The sequence below is a fragment of the Anomalospiza imberbis genome, chromosome 18 (genome assembly GCF_031753505.1).
Source record: "Anomalospiza imberbis isolate Cuckoo-Finch-1a 21T00152 chromosome 18, ASM3175350v1, whole genome shotgun sequence".
Classification (NCBI taxonomy): Eukaryota; Metazoa; Chordata; class Aves; order Passeriformes; family Viduidae; genus Anomalospiza; species Anomalospiza imberbis.
In genome coordinates, this window is record NC_089698.1 from 2,823,847 (window position 1) to 2,844,925 (window position 21,079).

A 21,079-nucleotide genomic window follows, 5' to 3' on the forward strand; every position below is an offset into this window, starting at 1 on the left:
GAGGGACTGACCTTAACAAACATCTTGCTCATGGACGTGCGGCTCGGTTTGTTTGGAGTACAATAGACAGACATCGACTTCCTGTCTCTTGAGAATTCCAGAGTGAATTCTTTCTTCATCAGTTGTTTTATCACCTTATTAAAACAAAAAGCATAAAGTGCATTTAGGTGATACACAATACAGAGCTGTGTCCCCAGGCAATGGCAGTCAAAGAGGACTCACCGAGTTGCAGGCATTCGCACGTTCGATTCTAGAAAGTCCCTTCAGGTCTGTGTCGAACACGTTCATTTTTTCAACCAGACACGTAAGCGCCGTCTCTGTGGCTTCACCAACCTTTTCATAAACTCCCTTAGCCTTGAGTTAACACAAAGCAAACAAAAGCACAGAGTTTAAACATCACCTGGAACCGACCAAGCTCAAGTGTCACAATGAGGGGGGGGGGAAAAAAGTGGCTCATGAAACAAGTAAAACTATTTTAAAAGAGCAGCTTTGAGGAGTTTGATCTGTAGGAATTTGAAGCCTTTACCCTCAAGAGCAGCAGAGAGAGATGTCAGTATTTTATCATCAAGCATTTAAGACATTTTGAGACTTGGTAGCACCCGTAAGGCAGCAAGGCAAACCAAGAAAGCAGCATCAGGAGATCTTCCAAATTACAGATTACACTTGCTGCTGGATTTAGTTCTCAGTGTTCAACAAACAAGTAATTCTCAGAATTAATACTTCAGAGGGCCTAAATACTCTCCCCCCTTGACTAGAAGGGGATTTAGCACTGAAAGGTATTACACAGACAGATGAGAACATTTATCCTCATTGCCACACTCTCCTCTGTTCCAGGATATGAACTTACTTCATTGTAATCCAAGGAGGAATCATTGCAGAGTGCACAGATCGTTGCAAGTTCCACAAGACCGTCATACTGGCTACATTTAATGAGTTTGTCATCTTTATGCCTTTCCAGAGGAAGAAAAGGGGGAGACTGAAGTTAGTTATTTAGTATTAGCATCTCATATTTTCTTCATCCTCTTTACTGCATTTCCATTTAGTACAATGCTCATTAGTTATGGACTTGGAACAACAGAAGTTGTTGGGAAGAGCAGGACTGATAAAGGGGAGTTCTGAAGTTTGGATCAGAATCATGAATGGAATGAGAAGATCACTGAGGACATCACTCTGAGTGACAAAAACTGACTTCCTCCAGTGACAGTCACACAGCAGCCTGGAGATGAGCACAGGAAGGCCCGGTTTGAGCCCCTGTTTTTGCAGGGCTTGGAGGGGAGGTCCAAGCAGGAGAGGAATATTGCTGGATACCTCAGGAGGTCAGCTTCCTTCCTGCTGCATATTCTGCAGCTTTACTGCAATGCATGAAGTGCATGCACTGGGCAGGCATTAAAGCAGATTTTCCTCTTTAATTTCCTAACAATTGATTCGTATTATATGTCAGCATCCTAAAGCCATGAGAAGCGAAGTCATTTCACAAGACTAACTCCACAAGAAAAAAAAATGCTCTTTTCTAATAGTGAAACACACTTAATAATCAATATCTCGAGACTTCAGAGAGAGGGAAGGTACATTTTCCTGAAGTAAAGCACCATTTTGACATCCCAACTAAGAAGCAACTTCTCTGCTTTCAGACTTGGAAACAGTGAATTGATTCCTTTTCTGGAACATTCCCAGACTTCTACAGCAAGCACAAGAGAACCAAGACAGTGCTCAATACTGTTATTTTCCCCTAGCAAAATTACCAAGGCTGAGCTAATATAGAATATCTTTAATAAAAGCTCTGAAGGAGGGGGGAAGAAGGTCTGATGGTGGAAAGATGTGGATCATTACTCTAAGAATTCACAACACAGACGATGACATGTCCCATTATGTAAGCTTTTGTTCAGTTGTGGTACTGCAAACAAATTCCAGTGTTGTGTAACACAGCACGACAGCAAAATGAATCTTAAGGAAACAAGTATGTTTTAAATGTTGCATTTGGCATACAATCCTACAGCCATAAGCTGTGGCTTTGAAGTCCAGCTCTCAGGCTGTCACCTCCTCCATGCCACCCAAAACTTCCTGTTTTCACCTGTTCTGAACTCAAAGAACACCAGCATATTGGAATACTCATAACTTGTTATACCAGGGTGTGTTTTTTATAGCCCTTGTTTGTGTGTTCCTTATCAACAGTTTCTGAAGAACAAATGCAGAGCCTAAGGTGCTGGGATCAGTTCTGGATAAAGGAATTTTTTTTCCTTACAGCTTCAGGTTTTTCAAGATGAACTCATTTGAAGGTCAGATGCAATCTGCCAGCTTTTGCTGCAGTTCTTAATTATTATTGGGTTTGTGCTCCTAGTTTGCAGTAAGACTGAGTGTGCTGACACATGGCAAAACTACTCCATGCTTTTGACAATCTCCCAATGTCCCTGGAAAACAAATCAGTATGAAATTTGGGAGGTTTTTATTAAGAAATAATTGTGATTTTATATTCTGAATGAATCTTAGGGGAGAGTTTGGTATCATATTTTAACACGAAGTGAAAAATTACTGATTTCATGCAAGAACACTTAATGTTTATGAAACTGAATAGGCTGTGGAAGCCAACACTGTCTGAAGTACCAAGTAAGACCTGTCAGAAATGGTTCATATCTGGAGCAGGTCCTGCTCTGGGGCAGTGCAGTGGATTAATTGCCTCTTAACCCCCCCAAACTCCATTTTCAGTGACAGTTTGCAATCCAAGGTGAAGTCAGTCACCTTACTTAAAATCCCTCCAAAGCCAGGCTTTAAAATCTGCCTTTAAATGCAGAAATAAACCAGCCCTAAGGGTTGGAGTTGAGCTGAGTTTCCCTATGCTCCAGTAAGAGCCTTTCTGAGGCAATTTCCCTCTCTCAGAATCCTTTGTGTCCCTGAATGCAGTGAGTTTAACACACTTGCTCACATTCCCTCAACTTCAGTAAGTGAAAACAGCACATTAACAAACATTGCTGTCTGTCTCATTATCCCCCACATCTGTCACCACTCTCTATTTTATTATTTTGTTTATCTGGAGCTCTTGTAAGCCCAGTTAAAGTGCAATAGCTGGGAGTTTTGCAAGGTCTGGAGTCACCTTGTCTAAGCAAATGCTGCCTCCTGAAATGAAAGCATAAGCTTTTGACAGCAATTAGCTTTGAAACAAAAAAGAACTAGGGAATTAAGATTTCCAGCTGCTGGGAACACCAGGGTCTTAACTGCCATGGAAATTAAACAGAGATAATCATTGAGATGGGCAAGATTGCAGGAGTCAGAGGCACACGAGTGAAACTGCACAAGGCTGAGATGTTTACAATAACTGAAATTAAATTCTACATCATCCACAGCAGAGTTCTACTCTGCAAGTAAAACTGAATTGATACGGTTATAAAACACATGGAGGACTGATCAAGTAAAAGGAGCTGTAACAACCCAGTAAGAAGAGGCTTTTCTTTAAGAAGCAGAGTCCTAAAAATTCCTGAAGTCTTCCGGATGAACCACTTACCTCACTAGAAGAGACTTGCAGCTGATAAAGTAAACCCAACCTCATTCCTTTCCTAAAGGACTGGTTTTAACAGCAGCTCAAATAGCAAAGGCTGGGACAAACACACACCAACTCAAGTACAGATGCACCAATAAACTACTGAGGGCCAGGGACAGGAATTTACAGTCAATTTAAGAGGTAACTCCAACACATTCAGAAGATGCCTCAGAAAAAACAACTTCCCCATTCTCTGAGGCGGGGAAATTGGAAACACTGACCTCACAGATTAGCAAATGCTCACCTCTTCGGATTTACCCAGTTTTTGAATAAGAAATGTAAACCTCACTTAGAAGCACTGAGATAGCTAATCTCAATCCAGGAAGATTTCAATAAAATAAATCCTCTCTACCCCTTACTAATTTTTAGATTATCAAGGGAACAGTGCAATACTGGAGACTTTTTATGTTTTATGAAGGTTTACTTTTCTACAATTGATCTTTGTTTTCCTGTTTATTACTTACCCCCAGCCCTTCAGTGTGCATCCTCACTGGCTGACCTTTCACTTATTAACTATCACTATTGAATATAACATGTATCCCTTTCTGGACTAAAGTAATAGTGAATGCATGAACAGACAAATATTTAACTTGAACAGGACACTTACACTTCTCCCATGGGAGCATATGTTGAACCAGTTACAGTAAATTCATTCAGGGAGCAGCTGTCTCCTTCTACTCTGTCCAGGATAAACATCTGAAATTAGAGAGTTAGAAGTGTTACTACCTTTGAACAATAATTAAAGCAAGAGATTTAAACAGGCCTTAGGCAAGCAGGTACAAGAGGCAACTTCAGTCTGAATAAACAAACCAGACAAGACCTGATTCTGTGCACTTGGATCCCACATATGTTTGAACAGCTTCATACACGGAAGCACAAAGTACAGGGAACAGCTCTTCTGCCTACAGAGCTCTTTGGAAAACAGAGCTGAAAACCACAGGAACTGTGTACACTTCAGCTGGGAAGCCCATTCACACACCACCTGACAACCCTCACTAGAGCCAAGCTCTTCCTAAACTTCACACCTGTGAATTAACTCTCATGTAACTCTAATCAGAAATTAATTCTCTGCTTTGGAATAGTCAAACACAGCTCAGCTGGACACTGTCAGCTCAGACACTGACAATTTCTCCCAAAATCAAAATAAAAGCATCCACAAATAGGAGAAGCTGAGATCTAAGAGATGAGGTTTTAGCAAGAGCCAGACTATGGCCACTTTCTCCTAATACCAGCCTTAAATGAAAGTGTTTCCTGTCCTGGTTTCCAGTTACAAGTCACTTTACCACATGGGACACTGGGAGTTTAAACCAATCAGCCAATTCAAGTGCTCTTCTAGCACTGGTGAAAATGATATTTTCAAATTCAGACACCAATCTGAAGGATGCAGTTGTCTAAGAGATCTGCAAATCAGTCTTTCCTTTGTTTCCTTTCTAGGAGAGCTGCAGGCAGAATCACATGTGAGAGGATGGAGATAAAAACCACAGTGCCTGAAGCTGTCTTACTCTCATGGCTTGTTGGAGTAGCACCACAGAAGATAATTTCTCACTAATTGACGGTGTATCCTAATGGAACTTCTGATCCACTGGTTTTGTGACCATTTTGTCACAACACATTTTAGCAATGTCCTCCTCTCCTCTCACTGTGTGCCCTACATTTTAGACAAGCATCTTCACAAAACACAGCCCAATAAAACAAACACATCGTTACAGGTATTAGAATTTTGCTACATTTTCGCAAACTTCAATTCACCTTCTTTTGCAGCCCTTGGAGGTTACACAAGGAACCAAGCTGTGCTGGACAAGATCTAAAACATTTAGCCCTCTAAATAAGGAGCAGAGCATTTTGAGGTTTTAAATAAACACAACTTAAATGATGAGTTAACCAGGGAAGCCTCCTGATTTTGGCATCTGCAGGATGAAAAAATCCCTGCAAAGACTAGGGCAGTTATGCAACTCTACTGCAAGTAACCTCCTCTGGAATACTGATGAGCAGCTGCTTTGTGTCTCTTAGGTATAAATACTATGATACTTAAGGAAGTAGAACAAGTCAACCACCAATTAGGAAGAAAAAGCCATCAATCACATGAGAACAAAGTGCTTAGGGCTTACAAACTTTCACCACTGGTGTGCAGAGCCCAACACGCACACATTTGGAATTCTAACCCAACGTAATGAGGATCTGGACATTCCATGCTGGAGTTGCTGTGCCACTGAACATCTGAAGTTATTAAACAGAAGAATTCAGTGTTTTCTCCATTAAATCCCCACAAAGAAGGGCAAACTGGCAACTGAACATGCATTATGTTAAGTGACCAGCCATGGAAGTCCCAAATTAGCCAACACTAGACAGAGTATTGGGGGGAAGGGAGGAGAGGCACAGAACTCATGCTGACCTAAAAATACACCAACACTGAAGATGACCCTGGCAATGCTGGTGACAGGGTCAACTGAACCTCAAGCTGCCAGATTAGTCATTGTTGCACACTGAAAACACTGCAGTGATCCCCATCAGACCAGCAAAGCCACTGAAGGTAAGATAACCAAATAAAGGTGGAACCACCCAGGAGTGGAAACACCTTTGACTACCAAAGTTACTCCAGTAGATCTCCTTTTCTTATAGTAAGTTTCTCCACCATTGCTGTCTTTCTCAACTGAAGAGGCAAGTGTTTGACTCTTACACACAGCCTGCTCCACAGTGTAACTTTCTAATACAAGACATAAATCACACCAAAGAATTGCCAGTAACCTGAAAGGCTCACGGGCAAGTCAATGGACAGCTGCTTACAAACAGCCTTCTCCTCCATGAGTGTGGGTACAGCTATTTTTGGCCATGACTAAATAAGGAAAGAGACAAAAGCCTTCAAGACTACACAGTGGAAAACTGAATTCAAAGTGGAGGCTTATCTCAGGAAAATAAGAGCAGGATTTTGATGATATGAGAACCCAAAAGAGCCGGGATCAGGAGAATTTGAGCAGTGCTGACTCCTGAGAGTGGCCGAGGAGAACAGGAGCAGCAGGAGCAGCCGTGGGACGTACCCTGCACACGGACATCTGGTTTGTGGTCAGCGTCCCCGTCTTGTCGGAACAGATCACCGAGGTGCAGCCCAGGGTCTCCACGGAGGGCAGGCTCCTCACAATGGCGTTCTTCTTGGCCATCCTGCGTGTCCCCAGCGCCAGGCAGGTGGTGATGACAGCGGGCAGGCCCTCGGGGATGGCGGCCACGGCCAGGGCCACGGCGATTTTGAAGTAGTAGATGGCGCCGCGGATCCAGGAGCCGCCGTGCACGGGGTCGTTGAAGTGGCCGATGTTGATGATCCACACGGCGATGCAGATCAGGGAGATGACTTTGGACAGCTGCTCCCCAAACTCGTCCAGCTTCTGCTGCAGGGGGGTTCTCTCCTGCTCGGTCGCCACCATCTCGTCACGGATTTTCCCAATTTCAGTGTTTACCCCTGTTGCAATAACCACCCCCATGGCCTTACCAGCAGCAATGTTTGTACCCTGAGGTAAAGCAAGAGCAGGGAAAACTTGGAGTCAATCTACAAACAGGTTCTGTGGGTGAGTTTCTTTTGTTTGGTTTTAATTTAACAAAAAAAAAAACAAAACAAAACAAAAAAAACCCAAACCAAAAAAAACCACCACAAAAACCCCTGGAACCAAACCACCTCATACAAGTTTAGACTGTGCTTCAGCCAGGATATGGAAAAGGGTAAAGAGGAAGAGGATGACACTGCCTGTGTCTGTAAGGGAACACTCCAGGGTAGAATTTCTGCTCCCAGAACAGGCTCAAAACGAGTCAGTATTGATCTCTCACAAGCACCACAGCCAAACCCAGATGCTGAGCAAGCAGTATGTATTTCAGCTGGAATTACCTCTCTTTTTTTAATCCAGGCTCTATTTTGTCAGATTTAATGTTATTTGCTATGAGCAATAGATGTGTTCTCTAGGGCTCCCTGTGTGAACATATTTAACATGGAAATGAACAGTAAAATTAAGCTGTTTGCCAGCAAAAAGTTATTTTCTTATCCAAAAGATATTTAATCCTTCCTTCAAATAAATTTGAACAAACGGTTTCATTCCTATACAGAAAGCCAGTTCTCCACTTTAGCTACACAACACCACAATTTGTGTGGGCTCTTATCACACTGAAAAACTATTACTTTAGAAAATGACTGCAGAAACACTAAAAGTGTGTGTGCTCCACCCTCCAAGACTTCCTTGTGAAGGACAAAAATAATTTTCCTCATATAGACTGGTTTCATCCAACATCTTCCCCTGAGGACAGCTTTTATTAAAAGTTAATTTAGTTCAATGTGTATGGAGACACACAGAAATATATACAGAGAACATAGCAAAGTCATGCAGTTTTTTGGGGAAGACCTGAAGTTGTGCACATTTTTTATCAGCTTCAGTGTTATTTTATAAATGTTTTGGAAACCACAAAGTAAATTACTTACAGAAAAGAGCATGTTCTTCTTGTCTTGATTTACAGCACGAGGATCAGGCACAGGGTCCGTGTGCTTAATAACAGATACAGATTCACCTAAAATAAAGATGATAGTCTTAAGAAGAGATTTTCTATCTGGAGTCCTGAGGGAATAAAAAAGTTAACATCTTCAGCTCTGAAATTTTTAGGATGTCAAAATTCTTTCCTCAAATGATCTTAATTTAATTGCCTAAGTGAAACAGGAAATATTTCAGTTGGCCAAGAAAACCAAATGTCTGTCTTTCAGCAAAAAGCTCTGTATCAGTTTCTACAAGCATGTCACACAGGTACAGAAAGGCTCCTTTTCTTTAAAAGCAGATGTTCATTGCTACACCAGATTTCACAAGGTGGTGCTCTCAGCTGCAGTCACTGAGTTACACTACTTGGTGTAAGCTCAAGGGACCCAAAGCTTCCTCCCTTTAAAAGGATTTTGTTGAGCAGCATCTCAGACCTCAGTCCTATTTTACCTGACAGGAGACTTAAGCATCAACTTGGGTGCAAACAGCAAAGGCTTCCATTAAAACAAGAATTCTGTTACTTAAATAAATAGTCCCTTTTACAGAATTCTGATGGGCTATTTCTACTTATTCCAGCAGCTTTACAGGCATGGAGTGCATCCATTTTCCTATGCTAAGCATAAGTAAAGCTTGATCAGTCTTGTGCTATTCAGGATCTGCAGTGAGAAACCCTGGAGCCTGTTTCAAGACAGATTCAAGGATGAAAAATAGGCTTCCTATGAATACTTTACTGTTTTGAAATTCAGAGCTAGTTGGCAATAATTTAGGCTACCAAAACAGGCAGACAGATCTCCATGTTCCAGTTGAAAGAAAACTGTTGCAGCATGCTTGGTTGATTCCCAGCTTTTTCCCTATATTCAGAAGTGCTGCTACTGTGTTTTATTTTCAACAAATCTGAAAAGGGCTCTAAAAATAGCTCCTGCATTTGAGGGCTGGTACCAGAAAACACACGAATGTGTGTGCATAGAATTTGAGCAAATAAGGCTTGAGTGCACTGAGTCTTTAGTGGCAGCAGCTTAAAAGCTGCCAGCATTGCAAAAGTTGTTCTCTCCTGTTGCAGAAGATATTTAGTAAGATTTACATACTTTCTTATTGGAGTGGTGACACGATGTTCAAACCTAGAAGACTCTGTGAACTAGAAGAGAAATCCATTAAAAAAAAAAATAATAATTTCCCACAGATTGCTTGTGTCTGTTGGGGAAAGAGCAAGGGCAAAAAAGCATTACAAGACTCAGTAAGAATGTTCGCCCCACTAAAGGGAAAACAAAGCCAATGATGAAGCAACACATTGAGCCACTCTACAAGTTACCAGATCTGAAATTTACTGCACTTGAATGCAGAGAACTTCAATAGCTGCAGGCTTGTTTCTAATGGATCATTGCAAATAAATGGTGAAAAGGCACTTTCAATTATGCACATAATTACATAAAAGTCAGAGAAACTGTACCTGTGAGAATTGACTGGTCTACCCTTAGAGTTGTAGATTTGATAGAAGTAATTCTTATATCAGCAGGAACCTTGTCTCCAACTACAAAGAAATGACAAGACAGAATTTTGCTGTTTGAGAGATGACTGACCAAGTGTCCCTTCCCTCCATCAGCCAGAAAAATGACCTTCCAGTAACTGCACAGATGACTGAGATTACCAGCAGCTTATTGCTGCTTTTGTGACTTGCAATACTCCCATTTTCTGAGTATCCAGTACACCTTGGCAATTTAGACTTGCCCCTACCTAACCTCCAAGAAAGAAGCTATAAGTCACTGGATTGTTTTTCTAACCACATGGCCACTTGAAAGCAAAGGGAAAACATTCTCAAGAGCAAGATATCAATTTCAGAAGACATATTTATAAACAATCAAAACCCGTAGCTAAGGTGAATCGGGTTCCCTTTTCAGAACAACAGGTCCTGCAGAGTCTTTTAGCTGTTTTCTCTATGCCCAAAGTGAGTCCTCTGCTCTCCAAAGATCACATTATCCACATCTATTTATTTAGAAAACTAAAAGAAGTTGTATTTTCCTTTTCTTTGGCACCAATTGTGAGAATAACGCGCTTCTGCAAATATGCTCTTGTAATGCTACACTTTGAATTCTGCCAGATGTTTTAGAGTTGGAAGTTAACCTCAGATCACACAGTAGCTTTATTTTCCAGTAATGCTGCTCTATTAAATAACCACAATCCATATCCCAGTTACAATCTTCACATATCTCTGTTGTGTTTATCTTGTCATGCACATTTCTACTTTGCAAAAGAGAATACTGAAGAAAAAAAACCCCACAAACAACAAAACATCCACTAACAAGTGCTTGAGACACCGAGGCAGCAGACGATAAAAGTTAACACCACACTCCTTAAAATGGCAGAGTGATAAATCCAGTTGTCAGTTGAGCTCCAGCATCCCCAACATCTCAACATTATCTTCTCCCTTCCTACTTCCTCTTACCCAGCTTTTCTTAGTTTTTAAGAAAAAAACTAAAGCTCTACCATTTTGTGCCTACTGCAAATAAATGGCTTCATGCAAATTAACTTGCTAAAGCATATTAATGAGGCACAATTCTGATTCACACGGAGGGGTTCTACATTCTGCATGTCAATATTCCTAATTAACACATGATTGAACACTCCTAATGTAATTTAACACTGCAAGCATTCAAGTGTCAGCTATATTATTATAAAATAATGCAAAGAAATAAAGAAGGGAGAATAACTAACTAAAGACAACCGATCCTTTCAGTAGGTGGAATCTGTGTCCCCGCAGTGAAATTAAAATAAGCTGCAAGTCCTGCAGGAACTGCTTATGCAATCAGCAGCAATAATGCACATTAAGAAATAATATCATGAAGAGCTCTACAGTGGTGACACAGCCTTGGCTCATCCAACCCCTCACAACCTGGAGCAGAAAACTGTGGAACAAAACCCTGAAGAGGAGAATGAAGTGCTACTTAAACGTTAGGAAAACTTGCACCATGTGACTTCCTGTAAATTCAGAGTAACTCCAACCACTAAAACCAGCAAAACATTGTATAGTTTTGCCTGTAGAGTTAGATGTGTGCTTTTGTGAGCATGTGCATATGAAGGGACAAAAATCCAGCCACAAATGTGTCATTATACCATGTGAATACTAATTTAAGCCACAATGCCCTTGAGCAGCAAGAGAAAATAGCCTTAGACAAACGGTGACCTAGCCCAAAAAAGGCAAAACTATTCAATTGCTCTCCTGGTGTCCCGAGGAGGGTTATTTGCAGACACACAGTAGCAGCTGCCTTGCAGATATGGCTGGACAGGCCAAGCCCTCAGAGCAGTGTGCTGAGAGGTCTGGCAACCTGCACAAACATCTTCAGAGCACTGCAGAACGGCAGGCAGCCCACAGCACCACGTCTGGCAGCATCGCTGGAGATGCAGAACACAGAAGAGAAGCTGTTAAAAAAACACATCTTAAAACTTTCAAGCGACTGAACAGAACATATGGCAAAGTTCACAAGTGATTTGCTAACCTACTTCTGAACTTCTCCAAGTTGTTCAAACTTAATATTCACAAGATTTAAAATACTTGGAGAGACCCCTCTAACAGACTGTTGATATTAACATCGGTATTTCCATGAAAACTACTACTGTTGTTATCAATTGCCTGAATCACCAGAACTGAAGTGTTAAATTTATTACGACAGTGCAGCTTCATAAATTTATCTCAACGATTTAAGATAAGACACATTATTCACTCACCCTCTCTGACTGGGAAGGCTGTAGTAAAATATTCAAGGCATTTCCAATAGGCAGGAAAGCTGTATGTCAGAGTCAATTACAGAGATATTTTACACAGCTATTTGCAAAATAACAACTACTATGAGACTAAGTCATTTATAGACTTGAATATACTTTCAAGAGCACACCTGAAACTGAATATAAATAGGAAGCTATCCTATGACAGAGAGGAACCACAGGAAATTTTCAGTGAGCAGTGTGTTACAGATCTCATCTACAAAGAGAAGGCTTTTTTAACACATGCGTTAAAACAGGAAAAAAAAATGGAAGGTTGTTGTTGCTTTTTGGGAGGCTTTTAAAAATTCATATAATTCAGTCCACAGAACCAATGGAAGTAATACCCAAGGCTTGAAAGAAATGAGAAAGTGATTATGTGTTTGTGCTGCTCAGCACAGAGCTGCTACAGTAAACGATATAATTCCATAGTCTGACATCTAAAATAAAAAGTCAGTTGCAGAAATATTTTCATCCATTATTTCAACCCAAGTTTTTAATCCTAAATAGTCCCTTGATTTTAACAACAGCTCTGAATAAATAAAATGAGCTGCTTTCAAAATTGCCCAGGTACGTGCTCTGAAATAATAATGTAGCCAAATACACAACTACATTTAAAACAGCCCCACCAGCTACAGCACTGGCTGCTGTCTGGAGGAGTGAGAAGGGTTTGGTTTGAACCTTTACCCACAGGATCCTTTTATTCACGCACAGAATTTTAGAATTTTAATGCTGAGCTTCAGCACACAATAAATGAGCCTGTGTAAGAACAATCTGGTCGTGACAGGGGTTAAGAAAGACAAATATCCATTTTATTTAACTGTGTATGAGTCTACACTGAAACAGACAATTTACAGTTTTTACTCCTTGGTAGAAACTGGAGCAGTACTTTGTTGCAATATGAATTTAAAGTTCACGTCAGTTGCCTTTTCACTGTAAACAGGGATAATTTAGTACTTTCAAATACTGGGTTCTTCAGCCATCTAACCAGCAATGCCAGCTTTCAAAATTCCCACTGATTACACCCAACACTTCAGCCTTTCTTCTCAAGCTCCCAGCCCTTCTCTTCCTGCTCCCAGTGCTGTGGCAGTGTTATGGGTCAAGTTCCCTCCATATGGACAATCACTGGCATAGATATGTGATTTTTACACAGTCCAACCCTGCCTCTCCACAGACTTGTCCCAAGCTGACTTCAAGTACAGAATGTTTTATTAAGAAACCCGAGTCCCGATTGTATCCTTGGCACCGACCAAGTCCTACAGTGCAATGATCATTACCTGGGTGTTCCGTTTGAGCACTGATATCCCTTTCAATACTTTACCAGTTTCCAGCATAGCAATAAAATTAAATATTTCATTTCAGAATTCTGTCAGACAATGGTTTGAGACACTCCCTGGAGACCTCTCCAGCTAAAATACAATATTAATTTTGCAGGCTATGGCAGTTTGTGCTTTAAGCAGTCCAGGAAGATGGGCAGAATTGATGGGATGCTTACTCTAGTAAAGCTGAGTGGATTTCAGTCCCTTGTATTTTTAGTTACTTCGGGGTACTAACAAAGAACCTTAGACTACAACAGGACCAAACTCCTCTTTCAAGTCTCAACTTATTAGACCATATCTCAATATAGTGTATTGAGATCCATCTTCCAGATTTTCTAATCAAAACTGCTGGTGGCAGCGGGCTCAGGAAGCAATTAACTGTACCCCAAAAGCCAGTATGCCATAGAACATTCCTCAGAACAAAACTGAGGCTTGAAATGTGTACTTTGAACACCAATATCAGCTCTGTTAACTCTGGCCCCTCACACTCCTGGAGACTTGCTCAGGTTTACAGGCAGGTACATTATAAACAGTTTTGCTTCTTTTTTTATGTTAATGTGTTACAAGAACAATTCCTCTTCTAAGCAAAGAAAATGATCTGTTTGCAGCAAGTCCCTTTTTGTGATCGCAGCAAATCAAAGTAATTCTTCCTGTAGATATCAGAGGAGCTGTTCATATACAACATGTACCTCACACTTTATTTATGTTTATCATTAACCAAAGCCCGTGTCACCCTGGATCTGCTATCAGCACGCTGGGGGCTGGAACTGGACTTTTGTAATAAAGATTATCAGGACAGCTCCAATTATTCTATAGTTGAACAGTTTTGGAACACAAACAGTTCCTGAAACTGAGTAAAAGCATCCCCAAACTATTGCCAAAAACCACCAAATTTAAAGAATTGAAACGAATAGATTTAAACTGACACATAAGGGATGCTACACAAAACTGAGGATTTTTTGAGTGTTGAACTGAGTATTGCTGGGGACAGTAATATTTAAAGCTCACACCTGAACAGAATGGTTTGCTTTTATTTAGAGGTAGAGCTGCTCCAGCAGAACTGGTTTTTGTATTAAACTTCCTTAACACAAGCTCAGCTTAGCTCCTCTTCCCCCCTTGTACACAATCTCATCTTCCTATTGTGCTTGATTTCCTTAGACCATCAGAAACAGAATTTTTCTTCCGTAGTAACAGGTTTTAAGTATTTAACACTTCCTGAACAGGGCACAATAAAATGGTACCAAAAATCAGAAGCTGTACAAAACAGAAACATAACTGAGTCCATCTAAGCTTTCATACAAGGCCAAGAATGTCAAAAGTGCCAAAATTAGAAGAGAGATTATGAACCAAATTTTAAGTCTAAGTTTCCACTCCAAACCAGGAAGGTAAAATTTATTTTCCATCGAGACGGATTACACCAGCAAAGGTCCAACAGTTGTAACCATAGCAGTAAAACAGCACTTGCTTTCACTAACAAGGTGACAGAACAATACATTTAAATTCATTCTTTGCATTAGACAACGTGCATGAAACAGCCTCTATCATCCACCTTCTGCATTCTGGGCATAGAAAATATCCCCAGAGCTTACTGCACAGTGCATGCAAGGTGTGAGTATCCTAACCCAGGAGCTGCTCAAGGTAGAGGTTAAAAAAGTTTAAACAACACATATATATTGTTTTCTCATAAAGGAAAACCAAAAGGACAGAAAAAGCTTTGCTTTCTGGGAGCAAAGTATTTCCAGGTCAAAACTGAGGGAAGAGAGAAATGGAGATACTGTGTTAAACAGTACATAAGACTCAAATTTTTCTTAAACTTGTTTCTTTTCATTCCCTAAAAACAGACTTGTCGTTCTCTCTGAAGAGAGCACCAGAACATCAGATAAGATGTGCTGATGGACAGGGACCCTGCTTCGAAGTCTGCACTCACTTCTAAACCACATTTGTCTAGTTTTAGCTTTTAATTAGTGGGTCTATTTATACCACTGCCTGCTAGATGCAAAACTCTTGTGATCAGCCTACAAAAATATCTAATAGCAGAAAGAACACACTGGTAAGTTAAGCTTCAACTTAAGCCAGGTCAGGTAGAGAACAACAACTTCTGCACACCAAAGCTGAAGTCCTGTTTCCAGGTTATGCTGCATTTGGGTAGCAGAAGAAGCAAAAGTCAGAATTCTGGAAGTGCAGCAAAGTTTCAAGTGCAAGTTTTCTTTAGCCTTAAAAAAATTAACAAAAAATAAAAATAAAAAAAAAAAAAAACAAACCCACAAAACCAAAAAACCCCAAAAAAAACCACAAACAAACAAACAAACAAAAAAAAAAACCAAAAAAGAGCTTCCTTTGCCAGGGTAATACAGTAGCAACTGAACATTATCTTGATGTCCAAGCTTTTTGTTCAGTACTCTTGGTCCTTATAATAAAACCCACTCAGCATCAGCTCTGTCAGAGTACAGAGTATCGGGTATGTTCTTAATTTTCAAGCAACTAAACCAGAATTAGTTTTGCTATTTTTACCACTTTGGTAACCCTGAAGGAAAATGCTACAAGAATTGGGGTAGACATTGGAAATGTGTTTTGCAATATTTCCAATGTGTGTTAAAAGTGACAATTTTAGGCCATGCCCTGAGCTAAACCTCACATAACTCCAGACTCAGTGAAGTATGGAAGGGAGTTTGGACTGTGTCTGGTTATCCCCAAGCTGCCTCTGATGTGCTGGCCAAAATGTTCATTGAAGCTCACAGATTTATGCACTACTCGTACATGTATTTATTAACCACTGATCTTACTTTCCTCTCTTTTCTGGTTCAAAAGTAGTACTTCAGGAGAAAAAAGCAAAATATGTGCTTTAAAACCCAGACCCAACAGTTTGCACCTGGTAAGGAAACACCCACAATATTTGTAGTAAATTCTTTTTCCCCACCAAGAGCAGCTCTCAGCAGTTTGCTTCAGGAGCAGCCTCCAGCAGTTCTCTGTTCTTAAGCCTTCCTCCAACCTTTTCCTTATCTTTTTCAATCTCAGTATTTTCCCAGAAAAAGTAAACCTGCATCTCTAGCACTAAGTCTGAAAATCAATCCTAGTTGTTAGAGAAGTAACACAGGCACAAGGACCCAGATGTTTTGGAATAAGACCTGCAACATCCATGTTTTCAGTTGTACCACCAGGGAGAATCTGGAGTTCTTCACAACCACATGGGAGTGACATAATTCACATCAAGAATCTTCCTTCCTGACCTTCTTCATCCCAAAATTAATCTTTATAATAAGGCACCCAAGAGCCTTGAAGTGCTCTGCAGTTGGAATAAAAAGCCTCAAAGTAGTTCTTGCCTACTCTGTGCCAGGTATAAAACTAAGTAATCTGGAATATACACCAATTTAATAAACAACAGCTTCTGGCAACTCTGTGTATATTTAACATGTTGAGTACTTACAGATACAGTAACAGATGACAAGAACCATCCTTCAAAAATTCAGGAAAAAGAGGAACTACTGTGGCTGCACTTTGGTCCTTTACTGACTGCAACTATTGAACTTTCACTTATAAAATTACAGAAACTCAGATACACTGTATCTGCTCCAGAAAATTTTATGCTGGAAAATACAGTGGTAGTGAACAAATGTAATTTCTGCTCCCAAATGTGCTTCTATTTAAAAAAATTGCATGATTTACAACCAGTTTATCCCAATTATTCAGGCTAACTTCATACAAAACTTGTAAGAAGTAGGGCCATGCTATTCTAAATTTCTCTTTAAAATGTCATTTTAACCTAGCAAACAAAAAACTTAACTAAATCAAAGTGTATCTAATCTATTAAGATAGCCCCTGGTTACAGATTTAGAGTGTACCCTGCAATTACCTCCAGCTTCTACAACAATATGATAATCCATTTAAAGGCAGGCAAACTGAAAAGCCATGTGAGGACAGCATCTGGATGTCTGTCACTTCACAAATTCTAAGATTCTGTAGCTTAGTAACCATCACACACTACAGCTCTGAGAACCATGCCCACCACAGGTCTGCAAGCAAATTTAAGGCACACTTCCCAAATCTGTGACCCCAACATCCCTAAGAGCTTCTGTTCACCTTTTCCACCATCTCTGCTGAAGTGAACATGGAGGAAAGTCCTCCTAACAACATGCAGTTAAGAAATTAATATCTGCATGTATCAATAGCAACCTAACAATTCCTACAATGAAGTCATCTCTGTGTCAGACCCACACACAGCTATTTCAAATTAGCAAAGCTGTTACAGCATTAAATGCAACTATTTTGCAAGGGGTGACTTGTAGAAATTCGTTCACTATTAGTTATCAGCACAGGGGAGAAACCAATCACCTGGTTGTTTATGCCACAGGGTTGAAAGAGATTTGCCTGGACACACGAATGTCGTTGGCACTTGGCCAGGAATTCCAGAGCCAGATATGTATCCCAGCATGAAGGGCTCTGTCACTTCCCTACATGGCCATCTTTTTGCAAACAACATGTCAAAGGCCATCACAGTCCTGCTGCACTTGAGGCACAGGCATGCACAGAGTCTCTCTCACCTCCAGGTCTTGACACCAATGCTGGGACACGATGCATTTATTGGTTCTTCTCTACTTGCTCTGTGGGTTTTCTCAGTTAGAGAATTAAAGTTACAATTAAAACTCATCATTGTCTAGCTACAATAATTTATTATTTCAGTGTCAGAAGTTGTGTTACACTGAAGCACTGATTTCTCCATTAAACATCCACATGACTTATAATCAACTGCAGCTTCAAGTGAAGGTAATTTAAGTGTATTGTTTGATCCACAAATTTAAGTGAGTATTTTACCCAGAAAAGCTTCTACAATCCATCAAGAAGCCAGACCACCTATCTTAAAGGACAGTCATAAAACTTGGATATTTTTTGGGTTTCTACATGAGCATACTGGCTTAAGCTTGTCCTTATCTTAAAAAAAATGAATTCTACATATGCTGGGCAATCATTGTTCTACTAGCAGATTTTAATAATGCAATAGTAACCCTACGATAAAGAGGAAACTGCTAGTTGAAGGCAGCCTGGTGTTACAGGCACATTGGTTATTCCCAGTTTGTTTTTCTCCCTCAGACATAGGCCTTTTAAACAGAGTAATTGATTTTATTGGTACTGACAATATACAGCAGGTAAGTAAAAGCCCACACATCCCCCAGGTGTTCTCATACAGAATAAAGGCAAAGCTAAATTTGAAGATGAAAACACAATCTGTATCGCTTCTGAAATGGCTATGAATCAAGGAGAAACTGTTCTGTGCTCCGTATACATGCCAGAGCACCAAAATCCAGCATTTCTCCTCAGTGATACCCCAAACAATGCAAAACACACATTCATCAAGTCCCAATTCTACCAACTCTGCTTTAAAGTACCAAAAAACACAAACCGAGTGTATTCCCATGATGAAAGCTTCTTCCAAAACCACCATTCCACTGCTGACATTTAAAAACGGGATAAAGATTTGGCCCAGCCATCTACTGCAGAGTCTGTAATTGATACAGTTCTGATTGCCTCAAAAGGACACGTCAAACACAGCAGAAACAACCCCCCTTGCAGAGCACGCAGCTCTGGCCATGCAGAGCAGGAGCAGTGAGGCAGAGCGCAGTCACTGACAAGGCATCACAGTGCACCCTTCATTTCACTATCATCACTTTGCATTTGGACGTGTAGCTGAACCACCCTGTGCACAGAACAGGGCTCAGCCAACATTAAAGTTTCTCAAGGAAAGAAAGCTGGGCAGGCAGCCAGCACCAACTTCATTCTGAGTGCACACTCTCTTTGCCTGCTAATTAAAACAGGAGGATAGTCAAGTTTAAGGGTATATATTTATCTCCTCTTGAGACAGCTACCACCTCTAAAATCAAAGTGACACGAGTGCAAAGTAAGTTTGATGTACACCCTGCATTGTTCCCAAGGGAAAAAAAATCACTCAGTTAACAGTCGATAATGACCTACAAAATCTGAACATGTAACACTCCTGACACTCAGCAAGAGCCACCTAGTTTTATCTGGGAAAGAACAGTCAAGCCCAGTTCAGAGAAAATTTATTACTATGGCATTAACACCAAAATGATGGAGTTTTAGCTTGAAGTATATAACCCTTCTATTTTTGCACTCCTTCCAGACAAAGACACAGCTTTTAGAGCAAAACTAAGATATTACAAAGCTCTAGGCAAAAGTCCAGGCTTTTAAGACTGGCACTTCAAAAGCTTACCCAGGAGAAACAGGGAGCTCTACTCTGCATAGCTCATGTATCTGAGATCTAGACAGCAAATTGTCAGAAGGAGCAATAAAGAATTGTGAAAGATGAGAAAACAGTGAAGTCACATGCCAGTCACACTTGCTGAGAGGACAGAAGACATTTGTGAAGAGAAGTTCAAAGGCACTGCTACTACAAGCCTAAGAGCTGGAGAAACACATTCAGATGAAATAACAGACTGTGACCAAAAAAAAAAATCTCTGTGCTCCCAAACCCAAGGAAACTGCAGACATTTCAACACCAGGAACAAATATCTATTTTGTGACAGAAAAGCAGACAAGCTTTAAGACATTCTTAAACCAGACACTAAAAACCAAAATTTTAAATTTGTGACAAATGTTAAAACCACAACTCCAATTAAGATGCCTTAACTTTCAGACCTAGCAATTAAACTAAGTGGCAATTGGAAGAACAATCCCCTGCATATACTTAAGTGTGTTTGAAAACTCCCCCCCAGGGCCTCAAATCACTAAGACAAAGCCCCACAACAATTTTACATTAATATGCTAATGCCTGTATGCACCACATAAGTGGGACTTACCTGCCACTTCCACGATATCACCTGGGACAATGTCTCTTGCTTTAATCCTCTGGACACTTTTTCGGTCCTGTCGATACACTTTGCCCATCTCTGGTTCATATTCTTTAAGAGCTTCAATAGCATTTTCAGCATTTCTTTCCTAGAAGTCAGCAAAAATATGTAATTTTGAAAGCCTTCAAGGAAAATAAGCCTGTCAGATCCCATTTTCCAAAAGCATTATCATATGAATGCTACCAACTCAGCTCAGCTATATTTCTTCATACAGAACATTTTGTGTCCCCTCCCCTTAGGAGGTTGCTGACTGGAAATCATTAGAGTGTAATTCAGGTGTTTGTGGGCCTTCAGAACACAGAAATTGTTTATTTCAACGCTGCAGCATTTTCCATCAAGAATATCCACAGTGTTGTTGCAGGGAGGCCACACAAAGAGTTCCATGTCACATATGGATGCTTTTTGACATTAAAAAAAAGCACTAACCAGAATTAAGATTTGTGGATGTAGGTGTTGGCTGTACCTTGGCTGGAGCAGCTTACACTCAGCCTGGAGTGGACCAGCACTGCTGAATTTCATTTACTGACACAAATCAAGGATCAAGTTATGATGAAGCCAACTTATTATCAACTTTATTTCAGCAAATCAAGTCATGCTGAAGTGAAATTAACGCATACACTAGAAACTCCCCCAAAATCTCCAAACAATTTACCAACTCTGATTAATCCCCACACAGGAAAACCTTTTGATTTCCACCAACACATCAGCTTTCCTATCTCAGCTGCAGTCCTCTCACTGAGCTCTAGCAGAGATTGGTATCAGTATTGTGATGCCACCTGGATAAAGAACAACTGCAGAAACCAGCAGCTTATCAGTGCTCCTTCTCCAGCTCTTGGAGAAAGAACTTATTTTCCATTTCCCTGCCTATTGACAAGAACAAATGTCATTTAGCCCTGGTAATTATAGATAATGGTAGAGTGCAGAGTTTTTAGAACATCTGCCCTTCAAATATACATCAGCCTTTCCAGATAATAAAAAATTCCTCCTTGCACGTCAAAGCAGAAACAAAACCATCAGAAATTCAAAAGTTGAGGAACTCACTAGTTCCTTGTAAAAGTGCAGCTGAAAATGACTGTTACCAAAACTACCTTAAGGAACTAGCATTTATTTACA

General features: G+C 40.3%; 1 protein-coding gene across 2 annotated transcripts in view; it reads right to left on the minus strand.

Moving 5' to 3' along the window:
- Window positions 1-21,079, minus strand: part of ATP2A2 (ATPase sarcoplasmic/endoplasmic reticulum Ca2+ transporting 2) — a 43,672-nt gene that overhangs the window by 11,579 nt on the left and 11,014 nt on the right. For both annotated transcript variants that reach the window (XM_068208462.1, XM_068208461.1), the window contains 8 exons: window positions 19,916-20,054; window positions 9,482-9,562; window positions 7,989-8,074; window positions 6,568-7,032; window positions 4,140-4,228; window positions 848-950; window positions 223-354; window positions 12-134 (listed from right to left, as the gene is read on the minus strand). In XM_068208462.1, the coding sequence (XP_068064563.1) occupies window positions 12-134; window positions 223-354; window positions 848-950; window positions 4,140-4,228; window positions 6,568-7,032; window positions 7,989-8,074; window positions 9,482-9,562; window positions 19,916-20,054 (1,218 nt within the window). The remainder of the gene's footprint in view (window positions 1-11; window positions 135-222; window positions 355-847; window positions 951-4,139; window positions 4,229-6,567; window positions 7,033-7,988; window positions 8,075-9,481; window positions 9,563-19,915; window positions 20,055-21,079) is intronic.